This window comes from Cervus elaphus, chromosome 12 (genome assembly GCF_910594005.1).
Source record: "Cervus elaphus chromosome 12, mCerEla1.1, whole genome shotgun sequence".
Classification (NCBI taxonomy): Eukaryota; Metazoa; Chordata; class Mammalia; order Artiodactyla; family Cervidae; genus Cervus; species Cervus elaphus.
Window position 1 is genome coordinate 29,080,322 of NC_057826.1, and position 23,048 is coordinate 29,103,369.

The following is a 23,048-nucleotide window of genomic DNA, read 5'->3' on the forward strand; positions in this document are numbered from 1 at the left end:
AAGGAAACGACAGAGGATGAGATGGTTGGATGGCATCACCAACTCAATGGACATGAGTTTGAGTAAAGTGGGAGTTGGCGATGGAAGAGAAGCCTGGCGTGCTGCAGTCCATGGGGTCATAAAGAGTCAGACATGACTGAGTGACAGAACTGAAGCAATTTCTTTTTTTTATTGAAGAATGGTTGATTTACAAGACTGTGTTAATTTCAGGTGTTCAGTAAAGTGATTAAGCTACATATAATTTTCATATTATTTTCCATTATAGTGTAATATAAGATATTGAATATTGTTTCCTGTGTTACATAGTAAATCCTTATTGCTTATCTCTTTAAATATAGTAGCTTGTATCTGCTAATCCCATAGCCTTAACTGATCCTTTCCCCACTCCCAGTCCCCTTTGGTAACCACAAGTATGGTTTTCTATGTCTTTGAGTCTGTTTCTGTTTTATAAATAAGTTCATTTGTATTATTTTTTAGACTTCACATATAAGTGATACCAGATAATATCTTTTTCTGACTTACTTAGCTTAGAACGACATTCTCAAGGTCCACCCATGTGGCTGCAGATGGCAATATTTCCTTCTTTTTATGGCTGATTAATATCCCATTGTGTGTGTGTGTGTGTGAGCACGCATGCACATGCTTGCACACATCACATCTTCTTAAACCTGCTGATGGGTTGTCTTGGCTAACAAAAAAATGTTTCTATGAACACTGGGGTATATGTATCTTTTCAAATTAGCATTTCATCTTTTTCAGATATATGCATAGGAGTGGGGTTGCTGGATTATATGGCAACACTATTTTCAGTTTTTTAAGGAACCTCCATATTATTTTCCACAGTGGCTGCACCAACGTACATTCCCACCAATTCCCACCAACAGTGTAGGAGGGTTCCCTTTTCTCCACATCCTCTCCAGCATTTATTATTTAAAGACTTTTCAATGATAGTCATTCTGATCTGTTCTCAGTTCACGTACTGTTGAAGCCTGACTTGGAGAATTTTGAGCATGACTCTGCTATCGTATGAAATGAGTACAATTGTGTAGTAGTCTGAACATTCTTTGGCATTTCCTTTCTTTGGGATTGGAATGAAAATTGGTCTTTTCCAGTCCTGTAACCACTGCTGAGTTTTCCATCTTTGCTGGCATATTGAGTGCAGCACTTTAACAGCATTATCTTTTAGAATTTGAAATAGCTCAACTGGAATTCCATAACCTCCACTAGCTTTGTTCATAGTGATGCTTCCTAAGGCCCACTTGACTTCACATTCCAAGATGTCTGGCTCTAGGTGAATGATCACACCATCGTGGTTATCTGGGTTGTGATGATCTTTTTTGTATCGTTTTTCAGTGTATTCTTGCCACCTCTTCTTAATATCTTCTGCTTTTGTTAGGTCCAAACTGTTTCCGTCCTTTATTGTGCCCATCTTTGCATGAAATGTTCCCTTGGTATCTCTAATCCTCTTGAAGAGATCTCTTGTCTTTCCCATTGTTTCCTATTGTTTCCCTCTATTTCTTTACACTATTTTCTTAGGAAGGCTTTCCTATCTCTCCTTGCTCTTTTTTGGAACTCTGCATTCAGATGGGTATATCTTTTCTTTTCTCCTTTGCCTTTCGCTCCTCCTCTTTCCTTAGCTATTTCTAAGGCCTCCTCAGACAGCCATTTTGCCTCTCTGATTTCCTTTTTCTTGGGGATACTTTTGATTACCACCACCTGTATAATGTCCCCGAACCTCCATCCATAATTCTTCAGGTACTCTATCAGATCTAATCCCTGAATCTATTTGTCACTTCCACTGTACAATCAGAAGGGATACAATTGAGGTCATACCTTAGTGGCCTAGTGGTTTTCCCTACCTTCTTCAAGTTTAGTCTGAAATCTGCAATAAGGAGTTCATGATCTGAGCCACAGTCAGCTCCTACTCTTGCTTTTGCTGACTGTATAGAACTTTGCCCTCTTTGGCTGCAAAGAATATATTCCATCTGATTTTGGTATTGACCATCTGGTGATGTCCATGTGTAGAGTCTTCTCTTGTGTTGTTGGAAGAGGGTGTTTGCTGTGACAAGTGTGTTCTCTTGGCAAAACTCTATTAGCTTTGGCCCTGATTCATTTTGTACTCCAAAGACAAACTTGCCTTGCTCCAATCTCTTGACTTCCTACTTCTGTATTCCAGTCCCCTATAATGAAAAGGACATCTTATTTGGGTGTTAGCTCTAGAAGGTCTTGTAGGTCTTCATAGAACTGTTCAACCTTAGCTTCTTCAACATCAGTGGTTGGGGCATAGACTTGCATTACTGTGATATTGAATGGCTTGCCTTAGAAACAAACAGAGATCATTCTGTCATTTTTAGATTGCACCCAACTACTGCCTTTCAGACTCTTTTGACTATGAGAGCTACTCCATTTCTTCTAAGGAATTCTTCCCCACAGTTGTACATATAATGGTCATTTCAATTAAATTTGCAGCTACAGTAGTATGTGATTATATCATGGATAGTTTATAATTAAACCTGGAAAAATCACTATTCTAAAAGACACAGTTCCACATGGATTTACCCTTGTTCTAAAACATGTAACACTTAGTCTTTCTTTCCTTTCCCACACGTGCACATTGGGAAATTTTAAAAGCTACTAAACTTTCCAAGGGGTGCTAGTGGTAAAGAACGTGCCTGCCAATGCAGGAGACCTAAGAGACGTGGATTCAATCCCTAGGTTAGGCAGATCCCCTGAAGAAGGCATGGCAATCCACTCCAGTATTCTTGCCTGAAGAATCCCATGGACAGAGGAGCCTAGTGGGCTACGGTCCATAGGGTCGCACAGAGTTGGACACAACTGAAGTGACTAAGCAAACATGCACAAATTAGGCATAGGTGCCTTACCAACCAGCAACTTGGAAGGTAGAATGTAATACATTTATTTGCTTTGTATAATTTTTTATCTTGGTAGAAATGCTCAGGAATAAAAAGATAAAGTAACTGAAAACTCCTTCCTTCCCTCCCCACCCATGGCTGGACATATCATTGATCCTAAAGAGAAAAAAAGGAAAAACAGTTGAAGGATCACCCAGAAAGTGACACCTCAATTCTGCTGCCTTTCAGACATATGGCCTAAAGCAAATGACTTTGCTGCAGTTTCCCCATCTGTAAAAATGGATGTGCTAATAATAAAATAAAATAATAAATTAAACAATAAAATCTGCACACTTATCTCCCAGGACTGTGGTCAACAATCAAATTAGATGTTGTGCTTTGAAATCACAGAGTGCTCTGAAATTACATAATAGCATTAGTGAAGGCACATTTACTCAGTTAACTCACTGTTATTTTTTCCAGTAGCAATTTATAAAGTGGCTCAGAGACCTATAGGAGCTAAACTGGAAAGATGAATAACATATTCAACATGCATTAGAAGAATCACAAGTGATGATTTACATTGTTCTAATTTAATCAACATAAAGTCATGGAAAATCAAATGACAAAATAACTAAGAGACAATGTGGTGGTTAAAAACACATTTGTAAGTAAAGGGACTGACGGCTTCATTGTCAATGAGGACAGGCTCAAGTTTTGCAGTAGTAATGAATAATCCCAAAATTACAGTGGTTTAATCTAAGAGAGGTTTATTTCTTGTTCATGTTACCTGTCAGGAAGGGACGTACAGCTGACCCTTGCTGCCCAAGGCTATCATGGATATCAAATAGTAATTCATTAAAAAAATTTTAAATCATAGTTTTGATAGTATTTTTTCCTTCTATTCCTTCTATTTTACTGGTGAAAAATAATAAGAATATATCCTTCTGAATTATAATTTCAACTTAAAACATGCTACTTTCCCGTCATTTAGTGTTACTGCTGTCATTCTTTACTTTTTCAGGAAATGACTTTTATTAGTATTTATACTAAAGGACTAAAACTCAAAAATAAAGTAAAATCACTTTTGTCTTCTTTGCAGACAGTACCTGAAGAGAACATAGGGATCAAGTATTTCTAATCTCATGAAATTTTTATTATTTGGAACCTCTGTAATGTTCAAGATAGAGCAGGGAGACAGTATATTTAAACGGAGTTCAATGTCTTTCTAAAAGTGCCAGATTTGTCATTTGGAATAATGGGATCAACAAGCACAAACCTTGGAATTACTTTTTGAAACAGGCTTTTCACCTAGGGCACCCCAGGGTAACTTGGCTATTAAATTTGTGACTTAAAATCACTAACAAAAACCTACTACTGGCATCTCATTTATAAGTACATTATATGTCTAGTATTAAGATCTTAAAGACTTAATTATCTTTAATATAAACAACTTAATGAGAAAGATAAATGCAGGATCCTGACAGTCAGGATTATACATTTCAAGACCAAGTGACAACTGGAGTATCTGCAGTTATGAAAAACTGGTGAACATTCAGAGCTCTGGAACAGCAATGACAAAGCTTCAGTAGGGATTACAGTGTGGAGAAGAGCACCAATTTTTACCCCTGTCCTGGTTGCATACATCTGAAAGATCTGCTGGTAAAAAATATAAAGAGATGCCTAGCTGCTGCCATGGACCCAACCTGCAAAGAGCCCCTTCACCTGATGAGTCTTTAAGAAAGACAACTTAATAATAATCATTTCAATTAGAGAAACCACTGCATTTATGAGTCTGTTCCTCTAAAAGTGTTTTTATTAGCTTAAAAACCTTTTAGGGGCATGTGGAAAGAGGATTTGAACAACCACACTTTAGTCAGTTGTATCGTCTTGCCCATTCATTAATACAATTTCCTAAATTTCCTAAATCTCAGGGGAAAGAGAACTTAAAGAAATGTTTTCAGATAAGACATAAAGCAGTTGTACAATTGAAGGAATTTCTAATTTGTTAAATTCACTATCATTTATTACCTAAACACCACATAAAAGAATCACATCAAAACCAGAGATAAAACAAAGCTTCTGTATAATATGAAACTTAACTGGAATGCTGTAAAATTACCAGTACTTAACACAGGCATCTCCTGGAAACTTTTAAAAAAGTAATTCAAATATTAACACTAGGTGGCAGAAGGTCATATTATGTTCTTAATACATAGAGTTTAATATTTCAATAGAAACAATAAATTATAAGCCTGAAACTCACACTACGAAGGTTTTGGAAAATTGAGCTTTTCAGACCACCTATTCTAATATTAACCCTGTTAAATATTTTATAATGTTGACAAGCCTCGTGAAACAGAAAATAACTGAACTTAATGGACATCCTTTTAGATATCTCATCATAAGTCTATCTAGTCAATGAATTCAGATTAATATCTAAAGAAGCTTGATGGCAAATTTCTTCCTTTACAGTGACTTTCAAATCCAATACTGCATCCTACACAGTTTGAAAAAAGCAGCAGCTGTAAGCCAAATATCTATGAATATAGAATATATTACTCTCTCTCATATCTCCTCCTATGCTGCTTTGTACTCTTATTCCTGGCATTTCTCCATCATTTGACATTTTCTTTTTTCATCCTTTTCTGTTCTGATACCTATTTTTGATCACCTACTACATCTTTTGGATTAAAAAAATTAATCAATTTTAAAAGTAAACAAAATAAACAGCTGTAAACAACATAAAAGTAGCATTTTTTGGTTGTTTTTTTTTGTACTGCTTCTCCTCCTCCATGCTATATAACATATATACAGAGAAGAAACTTATAAATTATCAAAGAGGTCGCCATAACACAAGACTGAATTTTTAAAACTTTACATATTCTTCCTAGATTTGTTCCTGAAATAATCAGTGAATGAAAACTCCTATCAAACTGTATGTATATTAACTTTTCAGATAAGCCAGTAAAGCAGATGGCAGCATGCCTGCTTTAAATCTGATTAACTTTTTGTGGGAACAATAACATTTTCTTGACCCTTCTGACTTGTTTTTAAAATTCTCTTTTATCCTGATCAAAAAGTTTAAATTATTCTTAATATCTTTGTTCCTACCTTTAAATATAAATCTAATTCATTATACGCCATGACTTCAGTACATTATAATCCTCTGGGGCTTCCATTTCTTTGTCTGTAAAACAAGGATGTTGCAGGAGGTGGTATCTGAAGTTTTTTTTTTTTTTTTCTATAAAATTCTATGATTCATTCCTTCCTTCACTGCACTCCCTAAATATTCTACTAAGAAATATGAAATAAAAGCAAAGATGCCTTACCTCCAAACTATAAAATAGTGAAGGGACTTCCCTGTGGTCCAGTGGCTAAGACTCTGTGCTCCCAATGCAGAGGGCCAAGTTCAGTCCCTGGTCAGGGAACTAAATCCCATATGCTGCAACTAAAGATCCCACAGGCCTCAGCGAAAATGGAAAATCCCTCATGCCACAACTAAGAGCCAGAAAAGATAGGTAGATAGATAGATAGCAACATATGTACATTAGCTGTAGGGGTCTATAGCCTTTTTCAATAAATAAATATATGAAACGGTGCTAATAAAAAATGAAAGGAAGTCATAAGAGTGTCAGTGTTCAAATTCTTCAAACTGAAGCAATCTAATTCCAAAGTTTTTCTACCTTACTTTCCACTATACCCCCCGCTTTTTTTTCAAATTGGAATATAGTTGATTTATAATGTTGTGTCAGTTTCAGGTGTACAGCAAAGTGAATCAGTTACATATGTATATACACACACACACACTTTTTCTTCTTGCTTCCTTTCTCATACAGGCCATTACTGCGTGCTCAGTAGGGATCCCTGTGCTATACAGTAGGTTCTTACTATTTACCTATTTTATATAGAGTGGTATGTACATGCCAGTCACAATCTCCAAATTTATCCTTCTCCCCCTGATTCCCCAGTAATCATCAGTTTGTCTTTTACATCTGTGAGTCTACTTCTGCCTTGTAAATAAGTCATTTGTATCCTTTCTTTAGATTCCACATATAAGTGATATTATGATATTTGACTTTCTGTGTCTGATTTACTTCACTCAGTATGTTCACTGCAGGACTATTTGCAATAACCAAGACATGGAAGCAACCTAAATGTCCATCAATAGCGAAATGGATAAAGAAGACATGGTAATAGTATACAGACAGTGGAATAATACTCAGTCACAAAAAAGAACAAAATAATGTCATTTCCACTATTCCCTCTCCTGTAACCGATTCTGCACCTAAGCTTCAATACTGATTATTAGCTATGTATGCTCTATTGCTTTCCCCTAATTCCTCCTCTGCTCATGTTCTATAACAGGAAAGTTGTTCTTTACTTTTACATGACAAAATTCTAACTATTTTCAGCTGCAGTTCCTGAAAAACTTCTAAGCTTACCTAGATCTCTTTCAGAGAGTAGAATAAATACACAGTTTGAATTCAGACAGTTCTGGATTTAAGTATTATTTCCAAATATTATTTGGTGATAATTTACCTACACACCATAGGGCTGTTGTGAAATGAATTAATATAAACGCTTAATCTCATGTCTGGCAATATGCTCGAAATTAATTCCACTTCTTCATCACTTCCTTTGAACTCCAACATTACACTGTATCTGCTTTCTTATAGTTCTTCTCATTTTCTACTTTGTCTAATAGTTACTAACTTATGCTAGTAGTGTATTCATGGTGCTGTGGCGTGTGTGCTTAGTTATGTCCAACACTTGCAACTCCACAAACTTTAGTCAATAGGCTCTTCTGTTCATGGGATTTTTTAGGCAAGGATGCTGGGCTGGGTTGCCATTTCCTCCTCCAGGGGAACCTTCTCAACCCAGGATTCGAACCCCCTGTGTCTGCCTGTATCTCCTGCATTGCAGGTAGATTCTTTACCCACTAAACCATTGGGGAAGTCCAGTATTCTAACATAAGTGTACTACTCAGAGCAGAAATCATGTCTGATATATCCTAGAATTTTTCACAATGTCAAACTTATCATGTACCCATAATGAACTCAACAATATTTGTTAAATGAATTAAAAATACTGAAAAATAAGATACTACCTCATGACTAAAAGGGATAACAGCACACATTGGAAAGTTAATATAGTTTCCATTTCCTTCAACTAATGAAAAGTAAATATAAATAAGAATTGGAATGCCAACTTTTAATCAATGCTAAAATCTATATGTACATTCTCATACTTTACACAAAGTATTTCCATATCATTTATAATATTTTTGAAAAGACAACTGCCTGGAAAGTGGCCTCTATCTACATAACACAAATAAGCCTCCCTCTTCAAGATAGTAATTTTTAACTAGATTAAAAAAGAAGAGGAGGAGGAGAGGGAGGAGGGAAAAGAAAGAGGAGGGAGAGAAAAGGAAGAAGGAAGGAAGAAAGAAAAAAGAAAACCAACATTTACCTGGATGATTTCTGACATTCATTTAATACTCAATTAAAATTTCTACAATATACATGATGAACTAAAAGACTTTAATAAACATCAAGTAACAAGCCAGAAAGACTATACAACTTAGATTTTCCAAATGGGTACTATATGTTCTCAATATATCATAATCTAAGACTATTTGGCACACATATTTTGCTGGTATCAAAGAGTAGATGATTAAAGCATTTGCCAGACACTTTTCCCTTTAAAGAAGATGACAATCTAATTGCAGTGGGTGTGGCGGTAGCACTAGGAGGAGGTGGTGGTGACAGACCGAGAGCAGTCAGCATTTATCAAGACCTTATTATGTGCCCAGTATTGCTCTAAGCCCTTTAACACCTTATCTCATTTGCTCCACACAACAGCCCTACAAAATAGGTATTATATTTTTTAATTTACACGTGAGGAAACTATGGCTTAGAGAGGTTAAGTCCCTTGTGAAATGTAATACAACTAATACATGATAGAGTACAGTTTAGAACCTACTAAGCAAACCTTACTACCTCCCTTAAGTTTACGTCTTAATTTTCTTATCCTTTAAAATACCAAAATAAACAAACAAGTAAAACCTAATAAACAAATACAAATATACTGAAGTAGAGAAATTCTAATTTAACCAGAATTCCTTTGGGTAAAAACTCCATCTGCATTTATCTGAACTCTTCGGGTAGAATAAAATCCTTGATAAACTAGGGAAGGTGAAACCCCTGATCCCTCCCAAGAGCCTGTAAATGTGGAAAATATTGCCCTCTGTGAGGTAATGGAAGGAATTTCTTTGTTACATAAAGAAAGGGAAGAAAAGTCAAGGAAGAAGTGAACACAACAAAATGACAGAAGATAAGCAGAGACATCACTTAGTCAACAAAGGTCCGTATAGTCAAAGCTATAGTTTTTCCAGCAGTCATATACGGATGTGAGAGTTGGACCATAAAGAAGGCTGAGCACTGAAGAACTGATGCTTTCAAACTGTGGTGCTGGAGATGACTCTTGAGAGTCCACTGGATGGCAAGGAGATCAAACCAGTCAACCCTAAAGGAAATCAACCATGAATATTCATTAGAAGGACTGATGCTGAAGCCGAAGCTCCGATACTTTGGCCACCTCATGCGAAGAGTCAACTCACTGGAAAAGACCCTGATGCTGCGAAGATTGAGGGCAGAAGACGGGCAACAGAGGATGAGACGGTTGGATGGCATCACCGACTCAATGGACATGAATCTGAGCAAGTTCCAGGAATTGGTGAAGAAGCCTGGTGTGCTGCAGTTCATGGGGTTGCAGAGTTGGACACGACTGAGCAACTGAACAATAGTTACAGGTAGAAGAAATATAAACCCTTCTTTTGTAGTCCTAAATCTTCAAGAAAATATAAGCTCCATATCCATACCACTGGGTGGGATAAGAGTCTCTTATAAGAATACCAGAGCACAGAACTAGAGCAAGGAGATAAATAAGGGAAAGCAACAAATTCATGGAGAAGGCATTAGGCTGTTAATAGCTGCTGAATGGAAAGAACATATCATATCCTCCTTTGAGAATCAAATCTGTCATTAAATAAATAAGTGGAGAATTAGCCTACCATGCCCCTTCCCCTTTTTTTCTCCACATTGTTCCTCAAATTCTTATCTATCATTTTCCCACAGTTTTAAGAGAAAAAAGGGGAAATCACTAGGACAAAACTTCTTATCTGCTACTATATTTCAAAATATTAGAAAACCATAGTTGTTTTCCTCAGAGATAAACTAAATCTTGATTTCAACAATTAGAATACAAACACTTACACTAACCTAATGCCAAAAGTATAAGGAAGAATGACCACACAACCATTTATCATTGAGTCAACACACCTAACTGATCAAACTGGTGGTAGGCAGGATAAAAAGGAAAGAAAGGAAAGCTAGGAAAACTCAACAGATCTAAAAACAGTACAGTAGAAATAGATTCTAAGAGATTAGACTTTCCATATTGTATTTTCATCTTCTATCAGTCAGTATCCTGGATCTTACATATATTAACTCATTTTGTACTCAAAACAGCATAAGATAGGAGCTACCTATCTTATTATCTCTATTTTATAAGGAAAAAACAAAGATACTCAACGACTAAGTTATTTACCTAGAGTTATAAACCAAATAAGAACACAGTTGAAACCTAAATGCAGGCAATATAACTCCCAAAATCCTTCTCACATCTTCTAAACTATACTGTATTTTATTAGCATATACAAAGTGATGTATATGTTTTCAAAGACTTAAGATCACTATTATATTCATCATTTTCTGAGAATAGATTACAACACTGCATATGAAATTATGATGCAAAATAATTAATACTTAGCTATTCAGAAATGAGCATGACTAAGGACACATGGCTTTAAAAATGATAAACACAAGAGCCCAGGATAGGAAAAGTTAAACAATAGCTATATGATACACTTAACTGCCTTGGGAATTAATGTCAATATTGCAGACTAAGATTTTTAAGTAAGTGATATTAAAATGGGTGTTATATATACAATATACTATTAACAGCTAACTCCTTAAAAGTAAAATTAAGGGTAAAACTAAGTTTATTTAACATTTAAAGAAGGACACTAAATAGCTGAAATACTGTTTACACTCTACCTGTGATATGTCCCTGAACCATATTAATCGTTATTCAACCATATCACTAAGGTGAGGAGGGGAAAAAATCTCCAAATTTTCTAAACTTGTTAGCATCTTCTTCAAAATGAAATGAAATGCTATAGTAAGTGGAATTATAGTTCTGGGATGCAAGCCAATTTATGATGAACATCTATGGCAAATTTAAGGTTGGTGTGGTTTTGCAAGGAAAAAGATGAACTAAATATTATTCTCTTAAAATGTACCTTTTAACCAAAAGAAATACAAACATATTTTAAGAAATATTAATGAGGCAGTTCGGTGTCGGAAAAAAAAAAAAAGAAATATTAATGAATAAGAAATTAACTTCTCAGTTTAATTTTTAGACTTCATTTAACCCTCCCAAAAAAAATGGCAATACTTTAATAAAACCTGTCTAAAAGAAATCATTTCCGTAAAGATAAGTAATAATAAATTTCTAATATCATTAGGTGGCAAAGTATGCACATTAAAAGAAAGTACTGCACATTTTGGTAAGAAAACCTCATATTCCCCATGTGCAACTAGAAACAATATCATGACAATTTGAAAGTACCTGTCTTTTATAAGGCTACAAAGCAGGATACAGAAATGAAATATGCAGTTGAGTCCATAAAATAAAAAAGACTCTTCATCATTCTTCTCTGTTCAATACTCTCTAGCAAATAAGTTACAGAAAATTTTTTTAAAAAGTGGATGGTAATTGATCTACTGATCATGAGAAAAGCAACACTGTTATATTGATATTAGCATAATGATAATACTGAGAGGTTCAACTTGTTTTTAAAAAGTGAAGCTGTGATTTTTAAACACTAAAGCAAGCTTTACAGGTAGAAGTACAACAAATTATTGAAAGAGATTATTCCATATATAAACATGACAGGGACTGAGGTGATACTGTTCTCCACAAAATAAAAAATAGAAGTGGAAAAGTAGAAGTCAGGTGGGGAATATTAACTTCATTAAAATATTTTGTGCCACTTAGTATATATTTTATAATAACAACACATTTGTATCCTAGATTACCAACAAGCATAACCAAATAGAATGATAAAATCACAGACAGTCTTTCAATGACCCTTTGTCCTCCTCAGACTGATTACTAATTGCAGAATAATAGACAAGATAAAGAAAAAATAAAGACAAAAATAAAATTTAAAAACTGAAAAAGACTTTACCTTTCCAGATAGGAACGTCCAGGGAACTTAAACAAAGCAAAAATAAAGACATATACTTACAAAGGAAAAAAATTTGATAATTAAATATAAAATGGACGAAAACCAGTATCCTTATAATGTGAAGTTTGGACTAGAGAAAAATTTGTAAAACTAAGACACTTGAACATTCTAGAAAAGGCAAATATTTAAGTACACACTATCCTATGGACAAACTGCATAATTAATTCCTAAAATCACTGAATAAAAAACTTAAAATAGTTGGCTGTGTATCTCAGGGAGTAGATTAATTAATTCATTCATTCATTCATCACTACTTTAAAAAACTGACTTGGGAGTGTTTAAAATCTTTTACCATGACTACTAAGCAATTCTTTCCAGACTCTAAAAAAACTCCACAGTTTAATATATTTTAAATTATATATGTAGTATTTATATATTTGTGTATAAGTACTTTAACACATGTTGGGACTTTAGGCAATAGTATTCACCCACACTAAATCATGAATATTAAGAGTCCAGTGTAGTAAGTGAACAATATAAGTCCAATATAGATGGATACATAGATATACATATATCTCTACAGACAAATTTTTATTTATTTTTTATTTATTTTTTTCCATATATTTTTATTAGTTGGAGGCTAATTACAATATTGTAGTGGTTTTTGCCATACATTGACATGAATCAGCCATGGATTTACATGTGTTCCCCATCCTGAACCCCCCTCCCACCTCCCTCCCCATCCCATCCCTCTGGGTCATCCCAGTGCACCAGCCCCGAGCACTTGTCTCATGCATCCAACCTGGACTGGCGATCTGTTTCACACTTGATAATATACATGTTTCGATTCTATTCTCTCAGATCATCCCACCCTCGCCTTCTCCCATAGAATCCAAAAGTCTGTTCTATACATCTGTGAACAGACAAATTTTTAAAAGAAAGGACACTAGGACAAAAGTTGGAGAACCATCATGAATACATAATTTTAAGGGGCACTCAATGATGCAATGGGCTTTGTTATGACAGAAGTTTTTAAATCTACCTACTACTGCTGGGTCCAACGCAGCAGCTGTGGCAAGTGGTGGTGGTGAATCAGAAGGAAGTGGCAGCTGCACATACTCTCTGGCAGCGGAATAAATGCAGTCTCTGTCCCCCACTGACTTCTCTCTCAGGGCCTCCCTTGAGACAGAAGGCAAAGAGAGTGAGCAGTGAAAAAGAAAGCCTGAAGCAGCTGCCTTAGTCATTCAGGATGCTTGTTGTACCTCTCACACTCAGACTTGTGCCTGAGTGTCATGTTCCATAGGCCATGCAAAACTCTGAAGCATGCCCCCACTCTATGAAAGTCACCACAGAGTCATTCAGACACTTGAGCTAAAAGCCTTGCCATTTTCTTAGACTATTGTTCTCCACGTGCAATCTGTTGCCAAATCCTACTAATTCTATCTCTTAAATCTCTCTTGAATTCATTCTCTTAACTCCATCCTCCCTGTTTAGATGTCTCTATTTTAGGTTACCTTTTTTTCTTTAAATTTTAGTCTGCTCAAATACATCTCTACACTGCTGCATTCATAAGTATTTTCCTAAAATGTGAATCTGAATATGTCCCCTATGAAAGGTTCTTCAAAAATTTCCTCTTACTAAAATTATATGGTCTAGAGTCCAGCCACAGAGAAAACAGTGGTTTTTCAACCTTGCTTTAAGACACAAAGAAATAAAAAGGGGAAACCATGCATCATTCAAAGTACTTAATATGGCAAATAAGACTCTTCATGATCTGGATCCCAATTAGTTTCTTGTCAATCTCTGTTACAAACTGTGCTCTAATCAGATTGAACTACTTGAACAAATTTCTATCAAAGGCATCATGCTCTTTCAAATCTCTCCCCTTCTCTAACAGAATGGTCTATGCATAATACTGTGCTGTACTGTGCTCAGCTGCTCAATCGTGTCCGACTCTTCGCAACCGCACAGACTGTAGCCCACCAGTCGCTGCCCATGGAATTTTTCAAGCAAGAATACTGGAGTGGGCTGCCATTTCCTCCTCCAGGGGATCTTTTTGACCCAGGGATCAAACCCAGCTTGAATTGGCAGACTGACTCTTTACCACAGAGCCACCTGGAAAGCCCATGCATGCTACTAGCAGACCCCAATTTATCCGTTTAATTCTACTATCTCTCTCAAGGCTTTTTTGACCCTGTTCCATATAACAGTGCGGTTGTTTACAGGACAATTTCTCTCTCTGGAGGCCAGCTTCTGAGAGAGGAACCATATATGATTGGTGTTCATAATTTTAGCACTCTGCACAATTAAACCTAACATACCTCAGGCAGTTGAAGAATCTTGGCAATGTCACGACTGTCAGCTATACCTTTAGTTTTCTTCAATTTAAAAAGTCATCCCAGAAACATATGTGCCCTCAAGGCAAGGTGAGATGGGGTAGAATGTGGTGAGGTAGAAAAATAAAAATGAGTAAGACTTAGAAGAACTTACAATTCAGAAGGAAAAACAGACTCAAAAAGATAAGATACTTAGTAGTATTTTGAGGGAGGATGTCTTCTTTAGCAGATACTCTGGAATTACTAATGACAGTGTTTGTAACAAAGCCAAAATTAGCACTGCCTCAATTACCTCTAATTTTGATTATGGAGCCAGTTTTGCTTTACAAAGTCATGTTATATTTTTCTGACCTCTGAATGCAAACATTTTGAGTTTGAAGACTGAAACAAAATTTAGACCTTTTGGTGTCAGAATGTTATGCATTTGAAGTTGAAAGAGGTTCCTGTCAAAATGTTTCCTGGCTTAGGAATCAGAGACTCTTGGATACTAAACATAATAAATATTTATTTCAAGATTTAATTATAAATTGACAGAAAAGATGTGAAGTGTTTCCCTATAGTTTTCACATTTAAAATCAAACATTCCTCAAACTTAACATACACCTCTAATACTCACCATTACTACTCCAGAAAGGCTCAAAAGCTAAAAACGTGGTCAGGAAAAGAAAAGACAATATTCTCAGGTCAAGAAAAAGTTCAGGACTCAATAATCACATAGCTTTGCTTACATTAAGAATTACTGAAGATGACAAGCAACATATACATTATCCAAAAGAGAAGGATATTCTTTTCAACAAGTGATATTAGGACAATTGGGGAGGTCTCTTATCACACACCATACACAAAAATTAACATAGATCAGAGGTCTAAATGCAAAAGGTAAAACTATAAAACATTTAGAAGAAAACACAGGAGGAAATCTTCATGGCCTTCAGTTAGACAAAGGTGTCTTAGACATGATACCAAAAGAATGAGCCACAAAAGAAAAAAACTAGTAAACTCAACTTTATCAAAATTCAATGTGTTTACGCCATGAAAGAAAATGAAAATATAAACTACATTATGGTCGAAAATATTGACCAGTTAAATATTTTTTAAAAAATGGTCAGGAATTCCCTGGTAATCCAGTGGTTAGGACTTTGAACTTTCACTGTGAAAGGCAAGACTTCGATCCCTGGTCTGGGAACTAAGATCCTGTAAGCCATCCAGAGATGTCAAAAATGTAAAAAAGAACTGATATCCATAAAATATAAGGAATTCTTAGAACTTAATAAGATAAATGACCAGTTTTTTAAATAGGCAAAAGCTATAAATAAATATTTCAGCAAAGAAGATATCTGAATGGTTAACAAGGATATAAAAAGATGCTCAACATCATTATTTATTACAGAAATACAAATTAAATTCACAATAGGATACTGTTTTCACCCATTAGATTGGTTACGATCAAAATGGCAAGTAATACTATCTTTGGACCATGCACACACCTGAGTAAAAGGGCAATCGTTTCTCAAAAATTTATCTTATTTTGGGGACTGAAAATGTTTTGTACATTTCCAAAAGCTAAACAGAAGCCCACCCACTTCCTCTTAACTCCTACCCATACCCTCCACACATGTTAAGAAAAAACTTTTTTGAGACAGATACAATAGTATCTGTAATGACCTATATGGGAACAGAATCTTATAAAGAGTGAACTTATGTTTCTGTATTACTGATTCGCTTTGCTGAACAGCATAAACTAACACAACATTGTAAATGAACTATATTTCAATAAAAATTAATTTATAACTAAATAAATAGGACATATTAATAAATGATATCAAAGATGAAGAAAAATGGAAACCCTCATGCTACTGAAAATGTTAAAAGGTATAGCCTTTTTGGAAATCAGTTCCTATACCTATTCCTAGGTGAAAGTGAAAGTGTAGTCGCTCAGTCATGTCTGACTCTTTGGGACCCCATGGACTGTAGCCTGCCAGGCTCCTCTTTCCATGGGATTCTCCAAGCAAGAATACTGAAGTGGGTTGCTCTTCCCTTCTCCGGGGAATTTCCCAACCCAGGGATAGAACCCAGGTCTCCTGCATTGCAGGCAAACTCTTTACCATCTGAGCCACCAGGGAAGCCCATTCCTAGGTATACACCACAAAGAAGTGAAAACATATCCACACAAGGACTTACATGTGAATATCTCATAGCAGTATTACTTACAATACCCCAAACATGAAAACAATCTAAAAATCATCAATTAATGAATATAAAAAATAGATAATAAATGTAGTATTTATATACATACAATGGAATATTATTCAGAAACTTAATGAAAATATGCTATAATACCAATAATATGCTACATATGAACCTCAAAAACATGAAAGAAGCCAGACACAAAATATTATATGATTACATATTAATGATTACACTTAAATGAAATATATAGATGTGCAAATCTACAGAGACAAAAAGGAGATAAAAACTATTGCCCACATCTGGGGATGGAAAATGGGAACTAAATGAAAACTGGAATAACAGATCTCTTGGGGGTGACAGAAATGTTCTAAAACTGGATTGTAGTCAGGATCATTACAAAACAAGAATGTTCAAAAAGCAGGATTTTTTCCCCCTTTCTTCTAGACCTATCACAATACTTTTTATTTGCTATGTAATACTGCACTTCCTTAACCATGAGGATAATTGCTGGTTGAGTCCAAACCTTCACAGGCATGCAAGGGCACTCACATCCAATCCTGACCTTCCCTGTCTCTACAGCCCCGTTGGCAATGGTGGCAGCAGCAGTAACTAAGCAGAGGTAAGGAATATATAGCTGGAAAAATGTCAGAGAGAGACAGGTCTATATGGTTCCAAGCCCCAAAAGTTGCCCTGCTGTCCATCAGACTTAATTTACCAGACACAAATTTAATATAAAATAATTAAGAATTTCAAGATGCAGGGCCTAGGGCCGTGTAAGACTGCACTGTTCAGACATACAAGAACCAGGAACCGATGTGTGATGACTGTGTGTATCTATGCTCAGTTGCTCAGTCATGTCCGACTCTGTGATCCCATGGACTGTAGCCTGCCAGGCTCTTCTGTCCATGGGAGTGGGTCGCCATTTTCTACTTCAGGGGATCTTCCCGACCCAGAAATAGAACCCACATCTCTTGTGTGTCCTGTTTGGCAGGCATATTCTTTACCACTGTGCCACCTGGGAAGCCGAGGAATTTGGCAAAGTAATTCAGAACAAAAATGTGTTGTATGTTTTAATCGCTCAGTCGTGTCCTACTCTGTGACCCCAAGGACTGAGGCCTGCCAGGCTCCTCTGTCCATAGAATTCTCCAAGGCAAGAATACTGGAGTAGGTTGCCATTTCCTTCTCTACTGCATCTTCCTGACCCAGGGGTTGAACCTGGGTCTCTACTGCAGGCAGATTCTTTACCACTGAGCCACCAGGGAATCAGAATCAGTTCAGTCGCTCAGTCATGTCTGACTCTGCAACCCCATGAACTGCAGCATGCCAAGCTTCCCTGTCTATCTCCAACTCCCGGAAACTGCTCAAACTCATGACCGTAGTAGGTGATGCCATCTAACCATCTCATTCTCTGTCACCAGGGAAGCCCAAAATAAAAATATCCTTTTTCAAAAAGGGGTTGTGAGAATTATTCCTATTACTTTGTCCAAGAATTGAGAACAAGGACTGCTGAAGATGAAATGTCTAAAACAAGGATATAAGATACTATGGAAAGGACAATCAAACAAATTTGGCCAATGCAGAAAAACCACTTGTTTAATGTTGTGATTAACTGTCATGTGACTGTACATGAAAACACAGTTGTGATGACTGCACAACTCAGCAAATTTAGCAAAGTTCACTGAATCATACACTGAAAATGTCTATAAAACTCTGGCATATAAAATTATACCTCAATAAAATATTGTGAGTCTTTTTAATGGCTTTAAGCCTTTGGAAGCAGCACATTAAAATTTACTAAATGGATAAAGCATCACAGACAGCACACTGTCTGTACTTTATGTTTAGACCTAAATGAGTGTCCCAGCCTAAGGTTCTTTCCCAGAGCCAAATAAACAAAAGATAAAGGAACTGTATCTCAGAAAGTACCACACTGGGTCAAAAGATATGGTTCTTCTTTTCAATGCATAAATGGACAACTCTTCGTAGATAAAGTAAGTGTGATTCCTGAAGTAATGAGTTCAGCTCATAACTGGCTAAGATCTTTTAAATGCTACAAGTTTATAACCAGAGTATGGTCAAATGCACAGTACTGTGACCACAGTCAAGACTGGATTTCCATCAAAAGACATATCTGTGGCTGATTCACGGGCTTCCCAGGTGTTGCTAGTGGTAAAGAACTCGCCTGCCAATGAAGGAGCTCCAAGAGATGTGGGTTCAATTCCTGGGTGAGGAAGATTCCAGGGAAGAGGGCATGGCAACCCACTCCAGTAGTCTTGCCTGGAGAATCTCATGGACTGAGGTGCCTGGTGGGCTACAGTCCATGGGGCCGCAGAGTCGGACATGACTGAAGTGACTCAGCACAGCGCAGCACACAGCTGAGCCATGCTGATGTATGTCAGAAACCATCACAACACTGTAAGGTAACTGTCCACCAATCGAAAATAAAACAAAACTTTTAAAAAAGAAAATAAAAATATCTCCTTTTATATGGAGTAAATCCAAATGCTATTTCTAACTGACCCTACTCTGATTCAATGAATCGGAGGCCTATACCTCCATGCTGGTTCTTTTTTGTGATAAGTGTTCTTGAAAGACCTTACATTCTGCCAAAATGCATACCTAAAAATTACAAATAAATACAGAAAGATGAAGGGAGAAAGAAGGAAAAAGATTTTCAAATTTGTTGTTTTCCAAAACATGCTTTATCTATTCTAGCTTCTCAGTATTACATAATAATTTTAGAATCATTTTGTCAATTTCTACAAAGTGTGTTCATATAGAAAAATTAGGGAAGAACTGAATACTAAAATGTTGATTGTTTAGACTGAAATATACGGATTGCCTTTATCAAGATTTTTCTTTTCTACACTTCCGAGAACAAGATAATTGTAAAGGCTATTTTAGCATCATTGTCCACCAAGTCTTGTATGTTTCTATTTGTTTGCCCCTGCTAATGCGTATTACATTTCTGATTATTTGCCTGGATAATAATTATTTTTCGTTATCAGGAAAAAAATTATATGTAAATAGGATTGAGGCAGTCTACAGAAAACCCATGTAAACTTCATAATCAGAGCACTCACAAAAACAATCCTCCCAATAGTATTCAGTTCAGTTCAGTCACTCAGTTGTGTCCGACTCTGTGACCCCATTGACTGCAGCATGCTAGGCTTCCCTGTCCATCACCAACTCCCAGAGCCTACTCAAACTCATGTCCATTGAGTCAGTGATGCCATCCAATCATCTCATCCCTGCTGTCCCCTTCTCCTCCCGCCTTCAATCTTTCCCAGCCTCAGGGTCTTTTCCACTGAGTTAATTCTTGGCATCAGGTGGCCAAAGTATTGGAGTTGCAGCTTCAGCATCAGTCCTTCCAATGAATATTCAGGATTGATTTCCTTTAGGATGGACTGGTTGGATCTCCTTGCAGTCCAAGGGACACTCAAGAGTCTTCTCTAACACTACAGCTCAAAAGCAACAATTCTTTGGTGCTCAGCTTTCTTTATAGTCCAACTCTCACATCCATACATGACTACTGGAAAAACCATAGCTTTGACTAGACGGACCTTTGCGGACTAAGTAATGTCTCTGCTATTTAATATGTTGTCTAGGTTGGTCTATTAACTTAGTTTATTTTAAAAGACTGCTACATTCCAAAGAAATAGATTATAAAGTAAATATAAATTTTATGGTAAAGGAAGAAAAAAGTAAATGCAATTTGATGGGAAGAAGTTATAAAGGAGCAAGGTTGCCAAGTCATGAAAACAAGGGCAGAATGCAGAAGAATTGGGAAGAACTCCAAAAGTAGCACTTCAGAGAGAGTGCAAGGCAAAATTAATCCAAAAGGAAGAACACGGCAAAAGTGGACATTCTATATATGTAGACTATTCATTCTCCTGGTGCTTACTGCATTAAGTAAGCTGTGTTCATGATCTGAATATGTGAGGTCAGCTGCTATTATTCCATTACATAACACATTAACCTACTGGGAAAAATCATGTACCAACCAAATAACTTTTACACGATAGAGATATCATCCCCTTATTTACCATTCAAATGTGAACTAATACATGTTATAGATACACGTTCTAGAACAGGCAGTGTAACAGAATAGAACATATTTATTTCCTGCTTCAACCCGTGTCCCTGTTGTCAACTCTTTCCCTCACCCATTCCCTGGCTTGCTTTAACCAAGATTCCCAATGGTGGACATATGTAAGTGATCATATTTGTGGAACTCTCCTTTATTTTTCTCTGTGTGGGTTTAATATTTTATCTTGAGAGACAGGAAGGCACAGGGTTGGGTGTTTATCAGGATCGTTTTATAATACAGCAGAGAGACTTAATATACATCCCATTCTTAATTTTAAAAGGTAGTTCTTTAGCTCTGTGATGACCTAGAGGGGTGGGATGGGGGAAGGGAGGCTCAAGAGGGAAGGGATGTATATATAATTATGACTAATTTGTGTTGTTGTACAGCAGAAATCAACATGACATTGTAAAGCAATTTTACACCAATTAAAAATTTTTAAATAGAACTTCATTTTTTCCTCAAAATCAAAGTCTCAATTTAATTTTTATTACTATACTTCTAAGATAAAAATACTTAACCAACATTAAACTATACCACATTTTTGCTATATTCAAGGCAAGTAGTACAAATTTTTAAAGGCACTGAAATTGAATAGCTCTTTAATACTGGCACAAACTTAGTAATGTAAATTTTTGTACAAACTGTAAACTATGCATATGTGACATATAATAAAGCAACATGACAAATATTTCCCCCAATATTTCTAAAGCTACTATTAATCTCTAGAAATGTAACAAAGATTGAAATATGTTTTAATTTAGAAAAATCTATCAGTCAAACAAGTTTTCATCATTAAAAAGATGCAAATTATTGAATCAATGAAAAATCAAGGAAAAGTATTTCCTTAAATAAGCTTTTTGTTTAACATTTAAAATTTCTTCTGTCTCTTTTAAAGGGGTGGCCGTTATATTTATTAGTGTTCAAGTGCCAGATGTCAAAGTCATTTAGCCTCAAATGAGCCTCAGAATCATGTCTATGCTTCAATACAGGGATTTTGCTAATGAAATAATTGGAAGATAGCACCCAAATTTAACAACAATCTATTTATAAAAACAACAAATGAAAAATTACCTAAATGCCTATCAGAGAACTAGTTAAATAGGGGTATGGAAAATTTTAAATGATGCTATAGATAAATATGAAAAGACAGCAAAATAAAGTTAAAACAGGTAACATAATACAGCATAGGTGTTTTTGTGAAAATACATATTATACATGAAAATATGAAAAGGTCTAGAAGGCTATTTACCAAGGGTAAACTAGAGTTTGCAAAGTATAGTCCCCAATCAACAGTATTAGCATCACTGCAGAATTTATTATTAATAGAAACAAAAATTCTAGGGTTGTACTCCAGCCCTACAGAATCAAAAACCCTGGAAGTACAGCCCAACAATGTGTGTTTTAATAAACCCTCCAAGTGACTCTGATGTATGGCAAAGTTTAAGAATCATTACTCTAGTGCTTGCTTCGGCAGCACATGTACTAAGAATCATTACTCTAGATTCTTTATTGGGATCAAGATCCCTTTGAGACCCTGATGAAAATTATGAACTTTTTCCCAGGAAACTACCCAATTGGACAAATGTTCAATTTTAGGTATATTTCAAAGATAAACATGGGCAGAGGCTGCCTGCAGTAGTAATACACTATTCCCAAATGGGACATATCCATTGAGTCCTAGGACTCTTTACCTACAACAAACAACGCATACTTATTGCATGTAAGTTGCTAAAATTAAATTGAGAAAAATGAGAGAACAAGAAAACTGTAAACCAATCCCTCAATTCCGGCACACCAGTATTTCCTCTGGTTTGTCTTCACTTACTCAGATTCCAAAGCTGACACAAAATCTCCTGGGTTTAACTTTCCAAACTTTTGAACTTTATTGAGTTCATAGGCTGAACTTGTGGCCTTTGCAGTGGAGAATTCTCACATGATCACTATTCCATTTGACTATCAATCTGTGTACTTAATGGCCTTAAGAAATAAAACTTTTTAGCAAGCTTATTTTTAATTAAAAAATATTTTTGAACACTGTGCATGTTTTAGAAACATGGAGCAAACTCATATATCCTACAGTGTAAGCAGATTCCTTAGCTTGTACTGAGTGAATATCAAACTACAAAGACTTCAAGTCATGGTGTCAAAAGAATACAAAGACTAAAAACTAAAAGATTTAATTAGGCAATCGGTAATCATCCCCTACTTTTATTTTTCCAAATGAACTGCTGGCATCTGTAGTAACATATGCACCTCATATGATA

At 35.9% G+C, this 23,048-nt stretch overlaps 1 protein-coding gene across 5 annotated transcripts in view; it reads right to left on the reverse strand.

Moving 5' to 3' along the window:
• Nucleotides 1-23,048, reverse strand: part of MNAT1 (MNAT1 component of CDK activating kinase) — a 199,053-nt gene that overhangs the window by 29,242 nt on the left and 146,763 nt on the right. Inside the window, exon 8 of one of the 5 annotated variants that reach the window (XM_043920670.1) lies at nt 13,059-13,347. The exons of 3 other annotated variants lie outside the window; for them this stretch is intronic. In XM_043920670.1, coding sequence (XP_043776605.1) covers nt 13,074-13,347 — 274 coding nt within the window. In that variant the 3' untranslated portion in view covers nt 13,059-13,073. Of the gene's footprint in view, nt 1-13,058; nt 13,348-23,048 lie in introns of those variants that run through there. One more of the 5 variants, XR_006344085.1, reaches the window with a different exon arrangement.